The sequence below is a fragment of the Cavia porcellus genome, unplaced genomic scaffold, assembly GCF_034190915.1.
Source record: "Cavia porcellus strain 051 isolate PalLab524CR breed Dunkin Hartley unplaced genomic scaffold, mCavPor4.1 scaffold_4, whole genome shotgun sequence".
Taxonomy (NCBI): Eukaryota; Metazoa; Chordata; class Mammalia; order Rodentia; family Caviidae; genus Cavia; species Cavia porcellus.
In genome coordinates, this window is record NW_026947487.1 from 55399743 (window position 1) to 55415620 (window position 15878).

The window sequence follows — 15878 nt, forward strand, 5'->3', positions numbered from 1 at the left end:
ACACTCCAGTTATGCACACATGTAGCCATCTATTCATGCACACACAACCATGCACACACGTGGCCCCACTCCCGGCACGCATAGTGCTGTCCTGAGCTAACCGACTCCGCCCGCGCCCGGCGCACGCGCACACCCACATACGCGCGCGCGTGCCCCTCCTCAGCTCCAGGGCGGGCAGCTGTGGCGGGAGCAGCGGGAGCCAAGCAGCAGGGGGAGGAGGAAGAGGAGGAGGAGGAGGAGAAGAAGAAGGACGCCGAAGGCGCGAAAAGGCGCGCAGGCGCGCTGTGAGGAGCGGGGCCCGCCGCGCCCACGTCACCGCGCCGAGCGCACGTCACGCCGGCCCGACGCTCGGCCCAGGGTGAGCCCGCGTCCCGGCGCCGCCGGCCCAGGGCTGCGACCCGCACGGCGGGACCTCCCGGCCGGCGCCGCGTGCCCCGCGCCCGCCCGGAGCCAGGTGCGGGGACGGAGGCCAGGACGCCGGGTCCGGGGCGCTAGGGGTGTGGGGCGCGCGGGATGCGGGGCGTGCGGGGCCCCCGGCTGCATCCCGCGCGGCTCAGCCTGTCTGCCGCCCGGCCCGGCGCGGCCGGCTCGGCCACGCGCCGGACCCCATCCCCGACCCCTACTCCGACTCCAACCCTGGCCACAGCCCCGACCTCGACCTCGACCTCGACCCGTCCCCTTCCCCCTCCCTAGCGTTGGGGGCCCGAGGGCCTGCGGGCCGGTGGGGGTCCGCGGGATTGGGCTGGGCCTAGTGACAGGTCGGGGTGGGCGGGTGGAGATGGGGGCTGACTGTCAACCCCGTGAGGCCCTGCGCCCAGGTGGGGGCCCCGCGCCCGTGTGCGCCCTGCACCCAGGTGCGGCCTTGTGCCAGGTGGGGCCCTGCGTCCAAGTAGGGGGAGCCCATATCCTAGTGCCTCTGCCAGCCCGGGCTGTGATCCCGCGCTGGCCGCGCCGCAGCGGTGCCTGTGGGGCGCGTGTCCATTTGGTGAGGTAGCTGAAATCCCAGTGAGGGACCTGCTGGGCCGGCTCAACTGTCCAGATCTGGCGGGGAGATCCCTGCTGCTGGAGGCCGCGCACGTGCTGGTGGGAGACGTTTCCTTTGAGATGTGATGCCTGTTAAACTTTTTTCATTTTTACTCATTACTTGTCTTTCCTTCCTTTTTACCAGAAAAATCAGCTTCTGTGGAGGGTGCACAGCCATAGCCTTGATTTCCTGGATCTGGTAACATGGCAAAAGATGTAAGTATATTTGTTCCATGCTGCAGACAAATGTTAGCATAACACTGGCTCTTTGTAGTTTTCTGCCTTTGTTTCAGAGTGGCAGCGGGAGTCAGCCTTGCCTGTGCTCAGAGGTTTTTTGGCCCAGGGAGAAGGGTAGAGGGGAAGGATGAAGGAGAGCTGGGTAGGCCACTCACCTCTGCCCTGTGCTCTTTGTTCCCAGGGCCTTGCCACTCGTTGTGGGGCTTGGATGCTGCTGCTTTGATTCTAATTTCTCTAAACTGTGTTACATCTGGACTATCCTGTCTACGCCTGGGTTAAGTGGGATGGAGGTGTTTTGGGGGAGTTGTCCCTCTTCCAAGGGGGGGGGGGCGTCTGCTTGGGAGGGCCGTCAGCCTGGGCCCACTGACCTGCTGCACCTGTCTATGTGTTCTAGAGGACAGGACTCCAGTTTTGACAGATCCAGTACACTGCTTTTCTCTCTCTCTCAAAGATGACATTTGATGATTGTTGAGATGAGGTAGAAAACAGGAGCTAGTTTAGCTTCATCTTTGAATATGCTACAAGAATTTTTTAGATTGGTCTGGGGAAATAGCTTTTTGGTCCATCAGTAGAGTTTATGCTGTTGATTGTAGAGTTCCTCACAACACCTTTGAATGTTAACAGCGTGCTTAGTGTGCCTTAGAATGCAAAGTTTGGAAATATTAGTGAAAAGAAGGTATTTTTTGTTTATGTATTAAGAGTGCAGCCAGCCTTGGAGATACAGGCTGGGCTGCTATAATCAGACAGAAGCCTGTGAGGTGTGGCAAGGAAGTGCCTGCAATGTGGAACCATACTCCCATCAGTTCCAAGGCTCAGAAGCCAGCAGGCAAGGAGGTCCACGCTGCCTCCTGCTGTCGTGCAAAGGGCTGTGCCAAGCCAGTGTGTAACCCGGGGCCCAGTGCAGTCTGCTAAGTCATAGACTGTGCAGGTGTCGGGTTTGTCAGTCAGTGGCTCTTGTTGGCATGCCCTTGAGACAAGAAGTGTGTGCAAATGCCCAGGGAGCAGCTGGATTTGCTAAGTAGACCTGAGAAAGGGTAACTCTGTGAGGCTGTGTTTTATGTGACACAGTATACCCCAGTGCTTTGCTAGTATGAGTACAAAGCCTCCGGTGCCATGCTGTCTCCTTGGCACCACCTCTGTGAGGTTGAGCTTTGTGTCTGGCGGCAGGAGCAGGCTGAGCACCCCTCTGGTGCAGGCCCCTGGCTGGTGCTGCTGTGAGATGCCCTGATCAGGTTTGGGTCATGTGCTGTGGAGTCCTGGGAGGGGTTCAGGGCTGTGAGGCTGAGGTGTGCTAGGCAGGGGAAGAGGCCTCCCCACCCCCATGTTGAGGGTGGACGTGCAAATGTGCAGAAGGGGGCTGAATTGAGGGTGGAACTTTTCTCTAGCCAACCCATTTTCTGAAAGAAGGGGTACAACATTGGAGCTTCGGAAAGTGGGCCGTGCACTGTGTATTAGAAGGGTCAGTGGGTGATGGTGCTTTTAGTGCTACATCAGGTGTGCCATAGGCTCCCCAGCACTGTCCTAAGCAGTGGCATTCATGTGAAATCTAACTGAAACAGTGCTAATGCTAGGGCACCAGGTCCCCTGGGCTAATGGCAGAGGGCAGGGACCCTGGCTGTGGAGAGCCTGGCTGTGGGGAAGGCCAGAGAGGCCCCAGAACACAGGGAGGCGCCAGGCTCTGCATCCTCCATGGACGAGGACAGCCAAGGGTTGTATGAGGGCCAGCTGGCACCCACAGGCCTGGGGCAGACCCAGTGGAGCTGTGGGCATCAGCAAATGGTAGGCAAGGGGCAGTGGGTGTTGGTGGGTCATGCTGGTTAGAATCTGCTCTGTGGAAGAGGTGAAAAGTGCTCCTTGAGGACATGGGATGGAGGCCTTGAGGCCATGTGTGCCTCAGCAGGTGCTTCTGATGGCTACTGCAGGACTGGGATATTGTGTGAGGAGTTGACGTTTGTGGCCCCGGGAGGTGCAGTGCCCCTCCATGAACTGGTTCAGTGTCAAGAGGGTTTGGAAGTAGCAAGGGAGGTGAGTGTCATTTTGCAAAGTGTCACTGGGTGCTTTAGCTGAGTGGTGCAGCCTGCTGCCACCCCATGAGGCCAAGTGCTGTTTAGCAGGAGGAGGATGGAGTCGTCCTGCATACAGTCGCCTCCTTATCTGCAGGTTCCACATGTGCACACTCAGCTCCAGATGGAATAAATTCAGAAAGCCTGGTGACATGGTGTCTGCACTGAGCACGTGCAGGTTTTTCCTTGCCTGCCTCTGCACAGCACAGAGTAACCAGCATTCACAGAGCATCTATGTGGCACTAGGCGTCACGTACCACCGAGAGATCTGAGATGCATGGGAGGTGTGTGAGGTCCTGCACAGATGCTGGCCTTTAGGGTCCCCAGCATCTTCGTGCTGGGTGCTGCTGTTCTCTGCCTCTGGGTCAGTAAGCACTGCTCTCTGCCTCTGCGCAACTGCATGCAGGGTGGCTGCATCCTCCTCCTGCTAAACAGCACTTGGCCTCATGGGGTGGCAACCAGACTGCATCACTCAGCTAAAGCATCCCAGTGGCACTTTGTAAAATGACATTCACCTCCCTCGCTGCTTCCAAACCCTCTTAGCATGTGTCCTGTATTCCTTAACTTGAAGCTGCCATGTGCTGCGGCTTGTTTCCTGTTGGTTTAAAGGAAAATCCCTGCATTTTACTATCAGGAGCTAGAGACCAAGGAGAAGTGTGTCTGGCTCCCTTAGTTGTTGAGTGTGACAGCCCCAAGGCATCATTTAATGCCAGCAGTGACTTACGAGCTTATCTAAAAATGTGTCCAGGATATCACCTGCTGAACGGAGAGGGAGGGCCAGGTGTGATGGCCACTCACCTGCTGTGTCCTGTGGTGTTGGAAGACCCTAGTGCTGGGGTGGCCTTGTCGGGTAGCCTCCAGGAAAGGCTGCCACGTGGGAGAGAGGGCCCAGCTCTCAGCATAGGCAGCTCAAACAGTAGATATTATGTTTGCCTTTACACAAGTGCCCGGGGTCAGGTTTGGTTTTCATCCAAAGGATAAAGTCGGAGAAACTAGGATGGTGGGAAGGGTGAGGAATCTCAGCGCAGCTGAAGCATTACCCTGGAAGCATTGTGCTTGGAAGAGGGTGAGAAGCGTACTTGGTATGAGCTCAGAAGTTCACATGGGTGTTGTTTCACCACGTCAGCTTATTTGTATTGATTTGACTTGTGTTTGCTGTGCTGGGGTTGTACCTAGGGCCTTGTGTGTGCTGAGCATTCTCTGGTGATGAGCCACGCACAACCCCACTCTTCCCCTGGTGTTTGCAGTGTGATCTCTGTTGCATACGGCTGTGTTCTGTACCTCTGGCGCTGACGCCCATCTGAGTGGCAGGACCATTGGATAGACCTTTGTCTATATGGGCCGACAGCTTTCTTGATCAACTGTCTACTCATTTGAGTCCTTGCATAAACCACCAGAGAATATCCGGTTCTGGTTTCTGTGAAATGGATGGATAAGGAAAATCCATTTGGAAATTCATTACTTCTAGGTTGATCATATATGTTTTCCCAGACTGTCAGTGACAGACCTGGTAGAAGTGGTATTGAGTGGGCTGCCGGAGCAGGTGTGCCATTGTCCTGGGAGCCCTGTCGGTGTGGGCGCTTGGTAGGAGAGGAAGGGCCAGCTCTCGAGGATCAGTGGGGATGGGAGGTGGACACTGCCCTTCTGCTTGTATGCCAGGTATGGTTATGCAGCCCCTGGTGCTGCAGATTCCCTGGGTTCCAGATTAAGTCTTTTTAAATTTGCACAAACCCACACTGAGCCTTAGGATGCATCTCAGAGGTACGCAGATGCATGCTGCATCTCAGGGATTCACTGTCACATTCTGTCCATAGAGACCATGCCTGCCAGGTTGAAGGGGAGCACCTGCTGTAACTTTCCTTTTCCTGGGTGCATTTGAATGTGACAGTTCCTTTTTCAGTCCATGTTGGCAGTACATAATGATCACATTCTTCATGGAACGGTGGTCTTGTCCATAACAGGTTTCAGTGTTTTCACCCCCTGTCGTTGCCCTGTCTCTTGGTTACCCTTCCCACTTGCAGAAGATTTATTTCATTTCCTGTTATCTGTCTTTTATTTTGCTCTTTATCTGTGTTTTGGGTTTGTTATAACAGAAGTCATGAGATGTTTAAGCTTGTTTCACTTAACGTTATGGTCTCAAGATGCCTCCATTTCTCTCAGATGACTCAAGTCTGTCCTTCTGTGTGGCTGAGTAGTGCTCTGTGGTGTGTAACATTGCGTTTTCTTTCTTTGTCCATTTGTCTGCTAATGGACACATAGGCTGCATCTTAGATTTAGCTACTGTGAATTGTGCTGTTATTAACATGGGTGTTCGGGCATCACTGTAATGTGCTTGTCTCAAGTATAATGATTTTATAGCCCACAAAGCTTGCTCAGTGTGATGGGTGAGAGTTTATTGTATTTTTGCAGTGCTGGGCTTGGAACCAAGGCCCCCGTGTGCTGGGCAAATGCTGTACTGCTGAGCTTTACTCCTAGCCCCCAAGAGGTGCAATTTTATTTTATTTATTTATTTTTTAAATAAAGTGAGTTTTTGTTGTTGTTGTTGTTTGTTTTGGTACTGGAGACCAAACGCATAACCTCACGCTTTCCAGGCAGGCACTTATGCCGCTGAGTTAAATTCCCAAGCCCAGGATGCAATTTTAAATCACATCTCTGGTTCCCATTTTTACAATTGGAAATGAACATTTTCCTTTCCGGGCATTGTATTTCTTAGTGAACTGGCAAATATGCCCTATCCTCATTTCTGTTTATCTGTTTCCTGTCAATTTGCATTCACTGAGCATTCCATAAGCCTGGAAATGTACCTTGCAGTGTAACGTTTAATGCAGGTGAGTTTTGCCTGTGCGATTCCCCTTCCTGTGGTGGAGGGGTATGTGCATTCCTCCTGATGAGCCCTGAGATTCTTGGAGGCTTAGGTTTGTGGGAGTTCATGGGGTCTCCTGGGTGAAGGGCTCTGGTGCGGGCGAGCTGCAGCCTCCAGATCTTCCCTGCTATTGTGTATGGTTTATTTCCTCTGCTTAAACATGTTACTGCCTTGGAGTGGTTTGTATTGATCTTATAGTGGCCTCTCATTGTGGCCTTTTTGCCACTTAAAAAAGTCAAGGTTTTTGTTTGTACTGGAGATAGAACTGTGTGCTCAGCCCAGGCTCTGCCTTGGGCCACCAAATCTCAGATTTAAGGGCAGACCTTGTGCTATGTCCACTAGTGACCCTCGATTGTGCTTCACAGGGGAGGGAGAGAGGAACCGTCCACAGCCAGTGTCCAGTGGCTACTTTGTCTCTGCTGAGACTGGGGTTCAGCTGCTGCGTCATTCCTGACTTTGGCCTGGTCTACTTTTAGATCAGTCCAGTTGTTGTTCTTGGAGATAATTATTGATTTAGAGCTTGCTTAGAAACTCTGTCCTTTTTACCATTGTCACCCTGCTGGAAACTGCGCAGCGTGAGGGACTTTGCCATACATTATCAGCCCTGGCAGGTGGCATTGATATTCTCGTTGAGGAGGCACCATCTCGTTGGCTGTTCCCCACTTTGAGGTGCTGGCTTCACCTCTCGGCAGCAGAGAGGCCACAGTGCATTGCATAGTCGCTGTAGTCTAGGAAGGCTTGAGCAGTGTGGCTGGCCTGACTAGTATGGCCATCTGCCGTCTGATGGGACTTACCTGTCTGGCTTTCTCTGGGTCCTGTCTTGCCAGGTCCCCTGGTCTCCACAGCTCAGAACACTGGGTTCATCAGGGTAGGGCTGCCCCAGCACACTGGACGGGATGCAGCAGATGCTACATTTGCCTGTTGTAGAGGAAAACGTCACTTGGTGACTGGAGAGCAGCACGTGACAGACATGTCAGGTCACATGTGTGGGAGTCTAAGATGTAGCAGCAAATGTCAACGTAGATCTTTTGGCCAGTCATGGTGGCACAGACCTGTAATCCCAGAACTTGGGAGGCTGAGGCATTAGGATCGTTGTAGACTCGAGGTCAGCCTGGGCTGCATAGTGAATTCAAGGCCAACTGGAACCATGTCGTGTGGAAGATTGTCTCAAGCATGCACAGTACTTCCTAGGGGCACCCCAGCCATGCACCAAGGTTGAGATTGCTTGGGGCCTGTGCACCTCCAGCCCCTCAGAGTCCCACATCCTGATGGACCCCTTAGGCAGACGCTCCGTGAGTGGCAAGAGTGCTGGGGCCCTGATCTTCCCTGCAGAGTCAGTGATGCGAGGTCTGGCAGGAGGTCGGGCTACAGGCACAAGGCACAGATGGGGCTGGCCTGGGCGGTGAACTCTGGTGCCACCTTCTGCTGGTTCACTCAGGCCCTGTGTGTCGGGATCTTCATAGAGGTCAGAGAGGGGTCACTGCAGGGCTCAGAGTGCCTGGCGAGGAGGGACATGTGGGGATGAAGGGTATTGACTTTGGGCCCTGCTGTGGGGTCTGGGTGCCTGGGGCTGGGATGGGGCAGTGCCTTAGGAGCACTTGTTGGGAGAAGAGCTGCCTGTGGTGGTCGTGTGGGGCCAGACAGGTCCCTGGGGAGTGTGGTGCATGGGTACCACGTATGGACTCTGTGCTTGAGCAGCGGACTCGGCCTGCCAGACTTCACTCTTGGTGGCTCTGGAGTCCTGTCACTGAGGTCCATGACTTCAGGTTCCCCCCGCTGTGGCCCGGGGAAAAGCTGCACTGGAACCTGTGAATATGTGGTACTTGGAGCTTCAGGGTCCATGGGCACCCCAGGCAGGCACCCAGCAGGGTCCTTAGGAGCCAGGTCAGAGGTGCCAGTGGTCTGCCCTCGGCCCACCTGGCATCTGTGGAGGGGCACCTGGAAGTCACCAGGGATGCCAGGTAGGGAGGAGTCTCTGGAGCCAGGATGTTACAGTGAGCTATGGGTACTGGCAGTGGAGCCCCGGTGGTCTCCTCAGGCCCAGCTCCTTGGCTCCTTGGCAAGCTCTTGGCCCAGGAGCCTGGGGTTCCCATGTGTGTGCATCCTCTGAGGTGTGGTGCTTGTTTGTGACCGTGACAGTGGGCCTTTGGCTCTGCACCCTTTCCATGCAAAGATTATAGGGTGTCATGAAGGGCTTTCTTACCTTCTCCACCATGCCGCTGCTGGTGCAGAGGCCACTGGAAGAGCCATGCTGGGGTGCTTGTAAGGGCCAGCAGGACTGTGTCCCTGTTGGCCCATACTGTCAGCCTTTGGCCCAGAGCCAGGCTGGTGGTGGCCGAAGTGTGGGTAGCGTGGACCTCACTGCCTACACGAGGCCAAACCCTGTGGGAGTTTTGCCAGCAAGAGCCCAAAGCTGAGGCCAGCAGTAGTGAACTGCAGTGTTCCTCAACCTGCTGCAAACCTGGGGTTTCATTTCCAGCCTTGGGGTCAGAGTGAGGGTCCTGAAGCGCAGAGGCCGCCACTCCCATACTGTGCCTTGTCTTTGTGGTGTTTCTCTGCTTTGTCTTTGAGTAAACTGTGTTTGTTGGGCAGATGGGGCATGCTGCGCAAGCACTCTGTTGGGACGCTGGCATCTGCCCCTCCCACTGGGGTCTGGCCACAGCCCTTGCAGAGCCCTGCTCAAGTGGGATCAGAGTGTGCAGCTGGCTAAGATGTACCAGCAGGGCTCGTGAGGCAGGTGAGGACAGGCTGGAGGCTCTGTGATTGTGCCCAGGACCTTCCTTCACCTCCAGATGGTGGTGCCAGCTTGGCCCAGCCCAGAGGAGCTACCTAGACAAGGCCTGGGTGCTGCCGGGAGGCTGAGGCAGCATGGTTTGTGGACACAGCCCCTCTCCCTGCTTCAGTGCCTTGGAGTCTGCACTTCGTCTGTGACCATATGCCTGCCTGTGGTGCTGTCACAGGCACTGTATTCACAGGATGCTGGTGACAAGGCCTCCTGGGGCCACCATGGAGGTGACCTCCCAGACCTGTGGCCTGGCATGGTGCGCAGGGGACTATGATGCTTACGGCTCCACAGTCCTGTGTCAGGGATGGGGTGTCCTGGGAGCATGATCCCACTGTCCCTGCTGCCATGGGAGGGCTGCACCCATTCTGGGGCCACTCTGGCCCCTGGGGCTTCTGTTCTGTACAAGAGTCAGGTCCGCTTGCTTCAGCTTGGGAACAGGTTTGCAGCAGGTTGAAGAATTGAACAGCTTGTGTTTGATGCCTGTCCAGCTCTTGTGGACCTCAGCCCACAGCTGTGACGTGGAGAAGACTGGTTGTGCTGCCTGTGTGGGCAGGGTTGTGACATTAGCTAGCAAGGATGCCATCACACTAGAAAACCACAGAGGCAGGCTGTCATCGGACTTGAGGGTGTGGCTTTGGACACGTGTGGTTCTGAGTACCAGCGGAGACTTGAGTCTTAGGCTGGAGGGCTGCAGATGTGTGCCAATGGCCCCATGATGCACTGCTGCCCCCCACATTGTCGCTGCCCGGCAGGGCCCTGGCTCTGCATCCTGTGACTGCTCCTGTTCCTTTGTGTGTGAGACTTCCCAGCAGACATGAGCAAGGGCTGTGTGCTGTCCATGGTGGCTGCCTCGGTCCCTGCTTACTCTCAGATGTGCATTGAAGGATGGGTGACAGCCAGGGGCAGGTTTTCAGCACCATGGTGCAGAATCTTGGGCATTAGTGGCCCATATCGTGGAGATGGTGTTGTCTCCAGGGAGTCTAGAGAGACCCCCTGCTCCTACATCTCCATCTTCAGGATCTGCTTCTGCACGGTGGGCCTGTGCCGGATGCCATGGTACTCTCTGTGGGGACTGAGCTCGTCCTGGAGCTCCAGAGCCCTGCCGAGCTTGTGCTCTGAGCATAAGCCACCTATAGAACAGGCTGCCTCGGAATGTGGTGGTCTGAAGGGATGGTATGCATTTGTCATCCAGTGTGGTCTGTGGCATCCCTGTCCCTGAGGCATGGCCCAGAGCCCCACCCTGTCTGCTGTGGGCAGAACCTGCTTCCTCATGGCTGCCCAAGTGTCCATGTGGCTCTGGCTTCTCCAGGGGCCCAGCCAGGGGTAGGTTTAGTCTCTGCCTCCTGGGACTTGAGGACAGTGAGTATGCATGTTGGGGCCAGGCCCGTCTCAGACTATGTCTCACAGCACTAGTCCAGGTCACAGTGGGTCCAGTTTGGGGTTTGAGGCATCTTGGCTCTGAGCAGCACCCTTTCGTGTGGCAAGAGGAAGTCGATCTCATCACGAGGGCCCCACACTTTCTCCCCATGACCCTGTCAGGGTCATTGCCTTGGGGTCACATTCAGTGTAAAGGTTTGAGGGACAGATGTTCCAACCATGGCAGGGCCTCCTGCTGGAAGGCCGCCTTGGCCACAGGATGTTGGTTAGGTGGGACAGAGGTCAGCCTGTCAAGGTCACCGCCCTGAAAGGCTGCCTACTGCGACAGTACTGGTTTGGCAAAGATTTTTGTATTGCTGTTCTGCATACAGCTTGTGAACTCTAGGTGGTTTTGTTTTCTAATTTCCTTTCTGGAAAAGAGAGCTTGCATTTCCTTTGTGATTTTGACACCTTGTTACAAAAGAGTTGCTTTCTGTGCCGTAAAACCCACTGTGAAGTATGCAGTGATAGGCAGGCGATAGGCGGGTGTGGCAGCCGCCTGCCCCTGCGTGGTCGGTTCCTGCCCCATGGTCTTGGGGCCACACAGCACTAGGGTGGAGGGTGAGGCAGTCATGTATTCACCTGTCAGCCCTGGGGAACAGATCTGCTTGAGGGGTGATACAGTTTAAATCATGCCTTGTGGGGGGTGGTTCTCGATGAGGGAAGTTTTGCAATGTCTGGAGAGGATTTTGTCACAGGTGTGGGGTGACTGGCTCATGGTGGAGTCCCAACGCTACCGAGTCCTGTGGTGAGGGGCAGCCCCCTGGGTCTCAAGGGTCAGCCTGGGCCTCTGCTGGGAAGCTATCCAGTGGTAATCTGACTGGTTCTTCGTGGAGAAAGTACAGGAAGGGGACTCCAGCCCAGACCTCTGGACCAGTGCATCAGCAGGCTGAGGCTGTGATGTTGAGATGCAGCCAGCTCTTCCGCATTGGCTTCTTAAGTACAAAGGACAGAAACATATGAGGAGCTTAAGCAGGACTTTATCTGGGGCTTACTTGCAGGTACTGCTGAGACCACGGGTGATAAAACGCATTGAGAGTTTGCAGTTTTCTGGCTTTGTGTTGTCCTCCTCTGTTGTTTCTTGATCTGTGTGCTTCCCTGGGATCCCTGCATGTTGTTACCAAACTGTGGCTGCAGGCCTGGTCTGAAGCTCCAGGCTATGTATATGGGATCTGACTGACTCAGACTCCTGGGCCTACACTTGCTGCTAACCTTCTACCTTGGTTTACCAGCTTGCCTGCCTTGCTCTTCCTCTGGCCTTAACCTCTTGGGTCTTGGCTCTGAACATCTGGCCATACAACTCCTGCCTTGTCCTGCCCTTGGTTGCCAGTTCTGTTGGGCCTGACTCACTGGCCTTTTCCACCTGGCCTGGCCCACCTGGCCCAGTATCTTGGCCTTACCACCTGGCTTTACCACCCTATGGACTGCAGTTTCAGGCATTATGTATCTGCCTGAACCGCTGACCTCACGTGCTTGTTCACAGCTTTGCCATGCTAACCTTAGCCACCTGCCTGACCTGACCATGTTGTTGTACCTCTGGACATCGTCCCCTGGCCCTATGTTGGGGTTTTGACTAGCGTGGATGTGCTCCCCGGGTCTGTCCTGAAGACAGCGTCCCCGGGTCGCTCTGCTGACCTAAAGCCTAGTGTGACTTTGTGGACTTTCCTTTGCTGGTATTGTGCACCTTGCCCTGGCCAGTGTGACCACACCTTCCTGGCTTTACCCTGATTTCTCTCTGTGGCTTTAACTACTCCCCTGGCCTTGTCATTTGGCCTTCCCTTCTCGGTGGTTTAACAGCCCAGACCTTACCTCTGTGGTTATTAACCTGGTCTTGTGCCCCTGGTCTTACCTGGCCTGAGCTTCCTGACCCACTCTCTTAGCCTTACCCACCGGCTAGTGCTCACCTGCTGTTTTGAACCTCTTGACTCACGGAACTGGCCTTATCTGCTTTGCTGTAAACTTACAGACTTTCCCTTTGGCCCTACCCAAAGGACCTTGCCCACCAGGCCTTGTAGCGATGCCCACCTGTCTTTCCTGAGGTCTTGCCCCTTGTCTGTATTCCTTTTTTACCTTTTCTTCATTTTCCTCCGCCTCCTGGCCTCACCATCCAGCCCCACAATGGTCCTTGGGCACCTGGCTTTGCCATCTGGCCTCTCCCATCTGCGCTTAACCTCTTGTTCTTGCCTGGGTGTTATCCTGACTCCTGGCTTTAATTGCTTAACTTTGATCACCTGCCTTTACTGGTTTCCCGCCTCACCCATGTCCAGGGTCCTGGAGCACCCATCTGGCCTCCCACCTGGCTTTAATCTCCTGGCCTGACCTGCCGTTTTGGTTAGGGAACGGCAGTTGAACCTGTTAGCATGTTGGGTCCCTCTGGCATGGTCCTGATGTCCTTAGAAGCTGAGGAAGGCCAGGAAGATGCTAGTGGCCCTGTGGGCTTTGAGTTGTGCCCTCTCCCACATGACCCTCAGCCGCATCTGTGTCAGTGAGCTGTCACTCCCTTGCTGGCCCAGCTCTGTGCTGAGTACATTCCCACTTGTGCCCAAAGCTCTCCAGGTGGAGTAGCCACAAAAATCTTCAGGCCTGGGCTTTTGCTGGGGTAGGAGGAGAATGCCAGGTTTCTGCAGGGCTCCTGCAGAATGAGGTCCTTTCTCATGTGTTCCTCCTGTGTTATGGTGTGGCTGCCTTGCACTTAGCATTTTCTGGGAGCTTCACCCCTGCCTCAGATTTCTGTGACTGTGTGATTCCGCAGGTTGCAGGTTGTTGGTCAACAGAGCACTGTGTGTCATGGGCTCTGCTGATGTAGCAGGAGCCCTCTGTTTGTCTAGGATGTTATTTAGAGTGCTTCGAGAGGGCCTGTGTGTTAGCAGCTATGGCCGTGTTTCTGTGGATTCTGTATTGACCATCATTGTTGTTCTCTGCAGGCCGGTCTAATTGAAGCCAATGGAGAACTCAAGGTCTTCATAGATCAGAACCTGAGTCCTGGGAAAGGTAAGGACTCCTCTCTGGAAAAGTGTCTGGTGATGATTGGAGTTGAGTGTTGTGATTATGGGCAGCGGGCCACCCCGTACCTGCACCTAACACCTCTGTTGCTAAGCTACACATTCTGTGTGCAGAAGCTTGGCAGATGTAGAACAACATAGAGGAGGGACTGTGGCCACCTGTGTTGCTCACTGGCACTGGGCTGTTCCAGTGCTTTGTCACAGAGAGGCCCTGGTGGCCACTCCTGCCCCAAGTGGAATGGGTGTCTTCTGGGTGGTGTTTGTGCATCTCAGCAGTTCTGGGACTGGCTTTGGTGTCTAGGGATGGGGGAGAGGGAGGGGGAGGGAAAGGTCCGTCTCTGGGCCCCACGATCCTACAGCTTGAAGTTTTGGGCTTTGTTGTCAGGTGATGTGCTGGAGACCCATTGTGTTCTACCCATCATATCCTCGATGTGCCCTGGTTGCAGTGGCCTTCTGTGGGCTGTGAAGGACCCTCTGGGGGCTGCTCTGCTGTCCCTAGAATCATGATGGGTCCTTGGCATTATGAGTGTACCAGGAACCCAGGGCTGGGAGTGCTGGAGTGTTTTGTTCCTTGTCATACACAAGCTCATCTGTTTTTCTCTTATCAGTGTGGCCTTACAGGGTGACCCTGCCCCCTGGGGCACTGAGCCTTGCATGTGGCTGTGCCTGCTGGCTTCCTGCTGCACCTGTCTTTGTCTCTGGTGTCTGCCAGGAAGCAAGCCCGGCCATGTCCTTGCATCGGCCTTCTAGAGCTAGGTCCAGAATGTCTTCTTTCCATCCCACACTTCATGTGGGCCAAAACCGGAGAGGACCTCAGGGCTCAGGTCCAATCTGCATCACCAAGGACTTGCCTGTCTGTCCCCTGTGGCAGGGCCTCCCCATGTGTACAGAGTGGATGTGTGCACAGAACTACTGGAATGAGGGTGCTCTTGGTTCTTTCAAGGTTTGTAGTATTCTCAGCCTGCCCAAGAGGAACGGGGCTCTGTATCTTTTTTTTTTTTTTTTTTTAATCGGTACCAGGGATCGAACTCACGACTGCCCGCTTGCAAGGCAGGCACTTATGCCGCTGAGCTAAATCCCCAGCTCCCGGGGCTCTGTATCTTGCAGATGTAAAAATTTTCAAAAACTGAGACAGGATACTTCCTACCCCAATGATGAAGCAGAAATAATTTCCAGGAAGTGTATGGCTTCATTTCCTTCGGTATGATGTCTCTTCTAGGGTTTATGTTTAACTACTGTCCCTTCTTCAGGAGGATAAGTGTTCTTATCTTTGTGTACAGGCTGTGGCTTCTTTATTCCCAATAGTTTGCCTGTGCTTAGATCTGTGCCAAGTCCAACTGTGATCCAGGCTGGGTGGGGGTCAGGATACACCACACATTTTAGATCCATGGTAAGTCTGACCATGATATAGGGCCAGGCTGGAGGGTCAGGAATCCAAGTGCAGTTCAGATCCATCCCAAATCCAGACTTGGGCTGGGTCCAGGTGGCAAGGTCAGGCTATTCACATGGTGTGCTGGCTCTGGGCCTGGTCTTCTCACTGCTTCTGCTGTTTCTGTCTCTGGCCCTGGTTGGCACCAGGGGTTCTGCCCCATGTAAGCCTGGAATCAGCTATTTCTGCTTTTGGCCATTGGTCTCTGAGTTTTTGCTCCGATTGTCTGGTGTCTGTCTGGGACGCGATGCTACTCCCCATCACAGGCAGGTATTCTGGATTCCCCGTGGTCTAGATCATACCTCTGTGCCAGTTAGGGTTCTGAATCTGGAAGAGTGCATAGTGAGGTCTCCCTTAGCCATACCTGCTCTCTCCACAGAGGTGAGCTCTGCTGTTAGTCTCTAATGAACCTTTTGTAGAATTCCTGTAATAGGTGGACCTTCTGTCTTTCTGTCTGTCTGTCTGTTGAGGGTACAGTCTTCGCTTTCCTGACAAGTGCTGTCCTAGGTAGGGGCATCCAGGTTTCACAGAGGCCTCTCTGTGGACATGATGGCCTAGAGGGGATGCCATGAGACCCAGGGCTATGTGTCCTGATCAGAAGTGAGGGCCTCTGCTATTGGCCCTGCATGTTCCGACAACACCTCTTTGGGCTGAAGGGGCACTCCTGCTGCTCTGCCATGGCTGCTATTGTCATTGGTAGGGTGGCATTGTACGTGTCGCTCCATCGCTGCCCTGAGTTGTTCCTTGGTGCCTCATGGTGACAAACCCAGGGGCTCCTCTTGGCCTCAGCAGTGAAACATCCCTTTTGTTCTCATTTATGGTCCTGGGGATGGAACCCAGCCTCACTCATGCTGGGCAGGCAGGGCTCACTGCAGAGCTCAACACCCAAGGATGTCCTGTGAATGTCACCCACATGCAGTACCCTGTGTGGCAGTGCTTAGTACATAGCCCCCACTCCTGCTCCACAGCCCGGGTGTTGTCAGTGTGTTTCAATGTGGAGGTTCTGGAGTCAGCCCTGCTGTGCAGGGAGCTATGGCAGGGAGAGGCCAGGGAGGGAAGA

The 15878-nt window shown here is 54.6% G+C and overlaps 1 protein-coding gene across 3 annotated transcripts in view; it reads left to right on the top strand.

The window, feature by feature from the left end:
- The first annotated feature begins 254 nt into the window (after positions 1 to 254).
- The window catches only part of Tfdp1 (transcription factor Dp-1), a 32699-nt gene continuing 17075 nt past the window's right edge, over positions 255 to 15878 (top strand). The window contains exons 1-3 of one of the 3 annotated variants that reach the window (XM_063247065.1): positions 255 to 358; positions 1169 to 1239; positions 13312 to 13378. In XM_063247065.1, coding sequence (XP_063103135.1) covers positions 1228 to 1239; positions 13312 to 13378 — 79 coding nt within the window. In that variant the 5' untranslated portion in view covers positions 255 to 358; positions 1169 to 1227. Of the gene's footprint in view, positions 455 to 1168; positions 1240 to 13311; positions 13379 to 15878 lie in introns of all 3 variants that reach the window. The other 2 variants (XM_063247064.1, XM_013141476.3) reach the window with 2 other exon arrangements.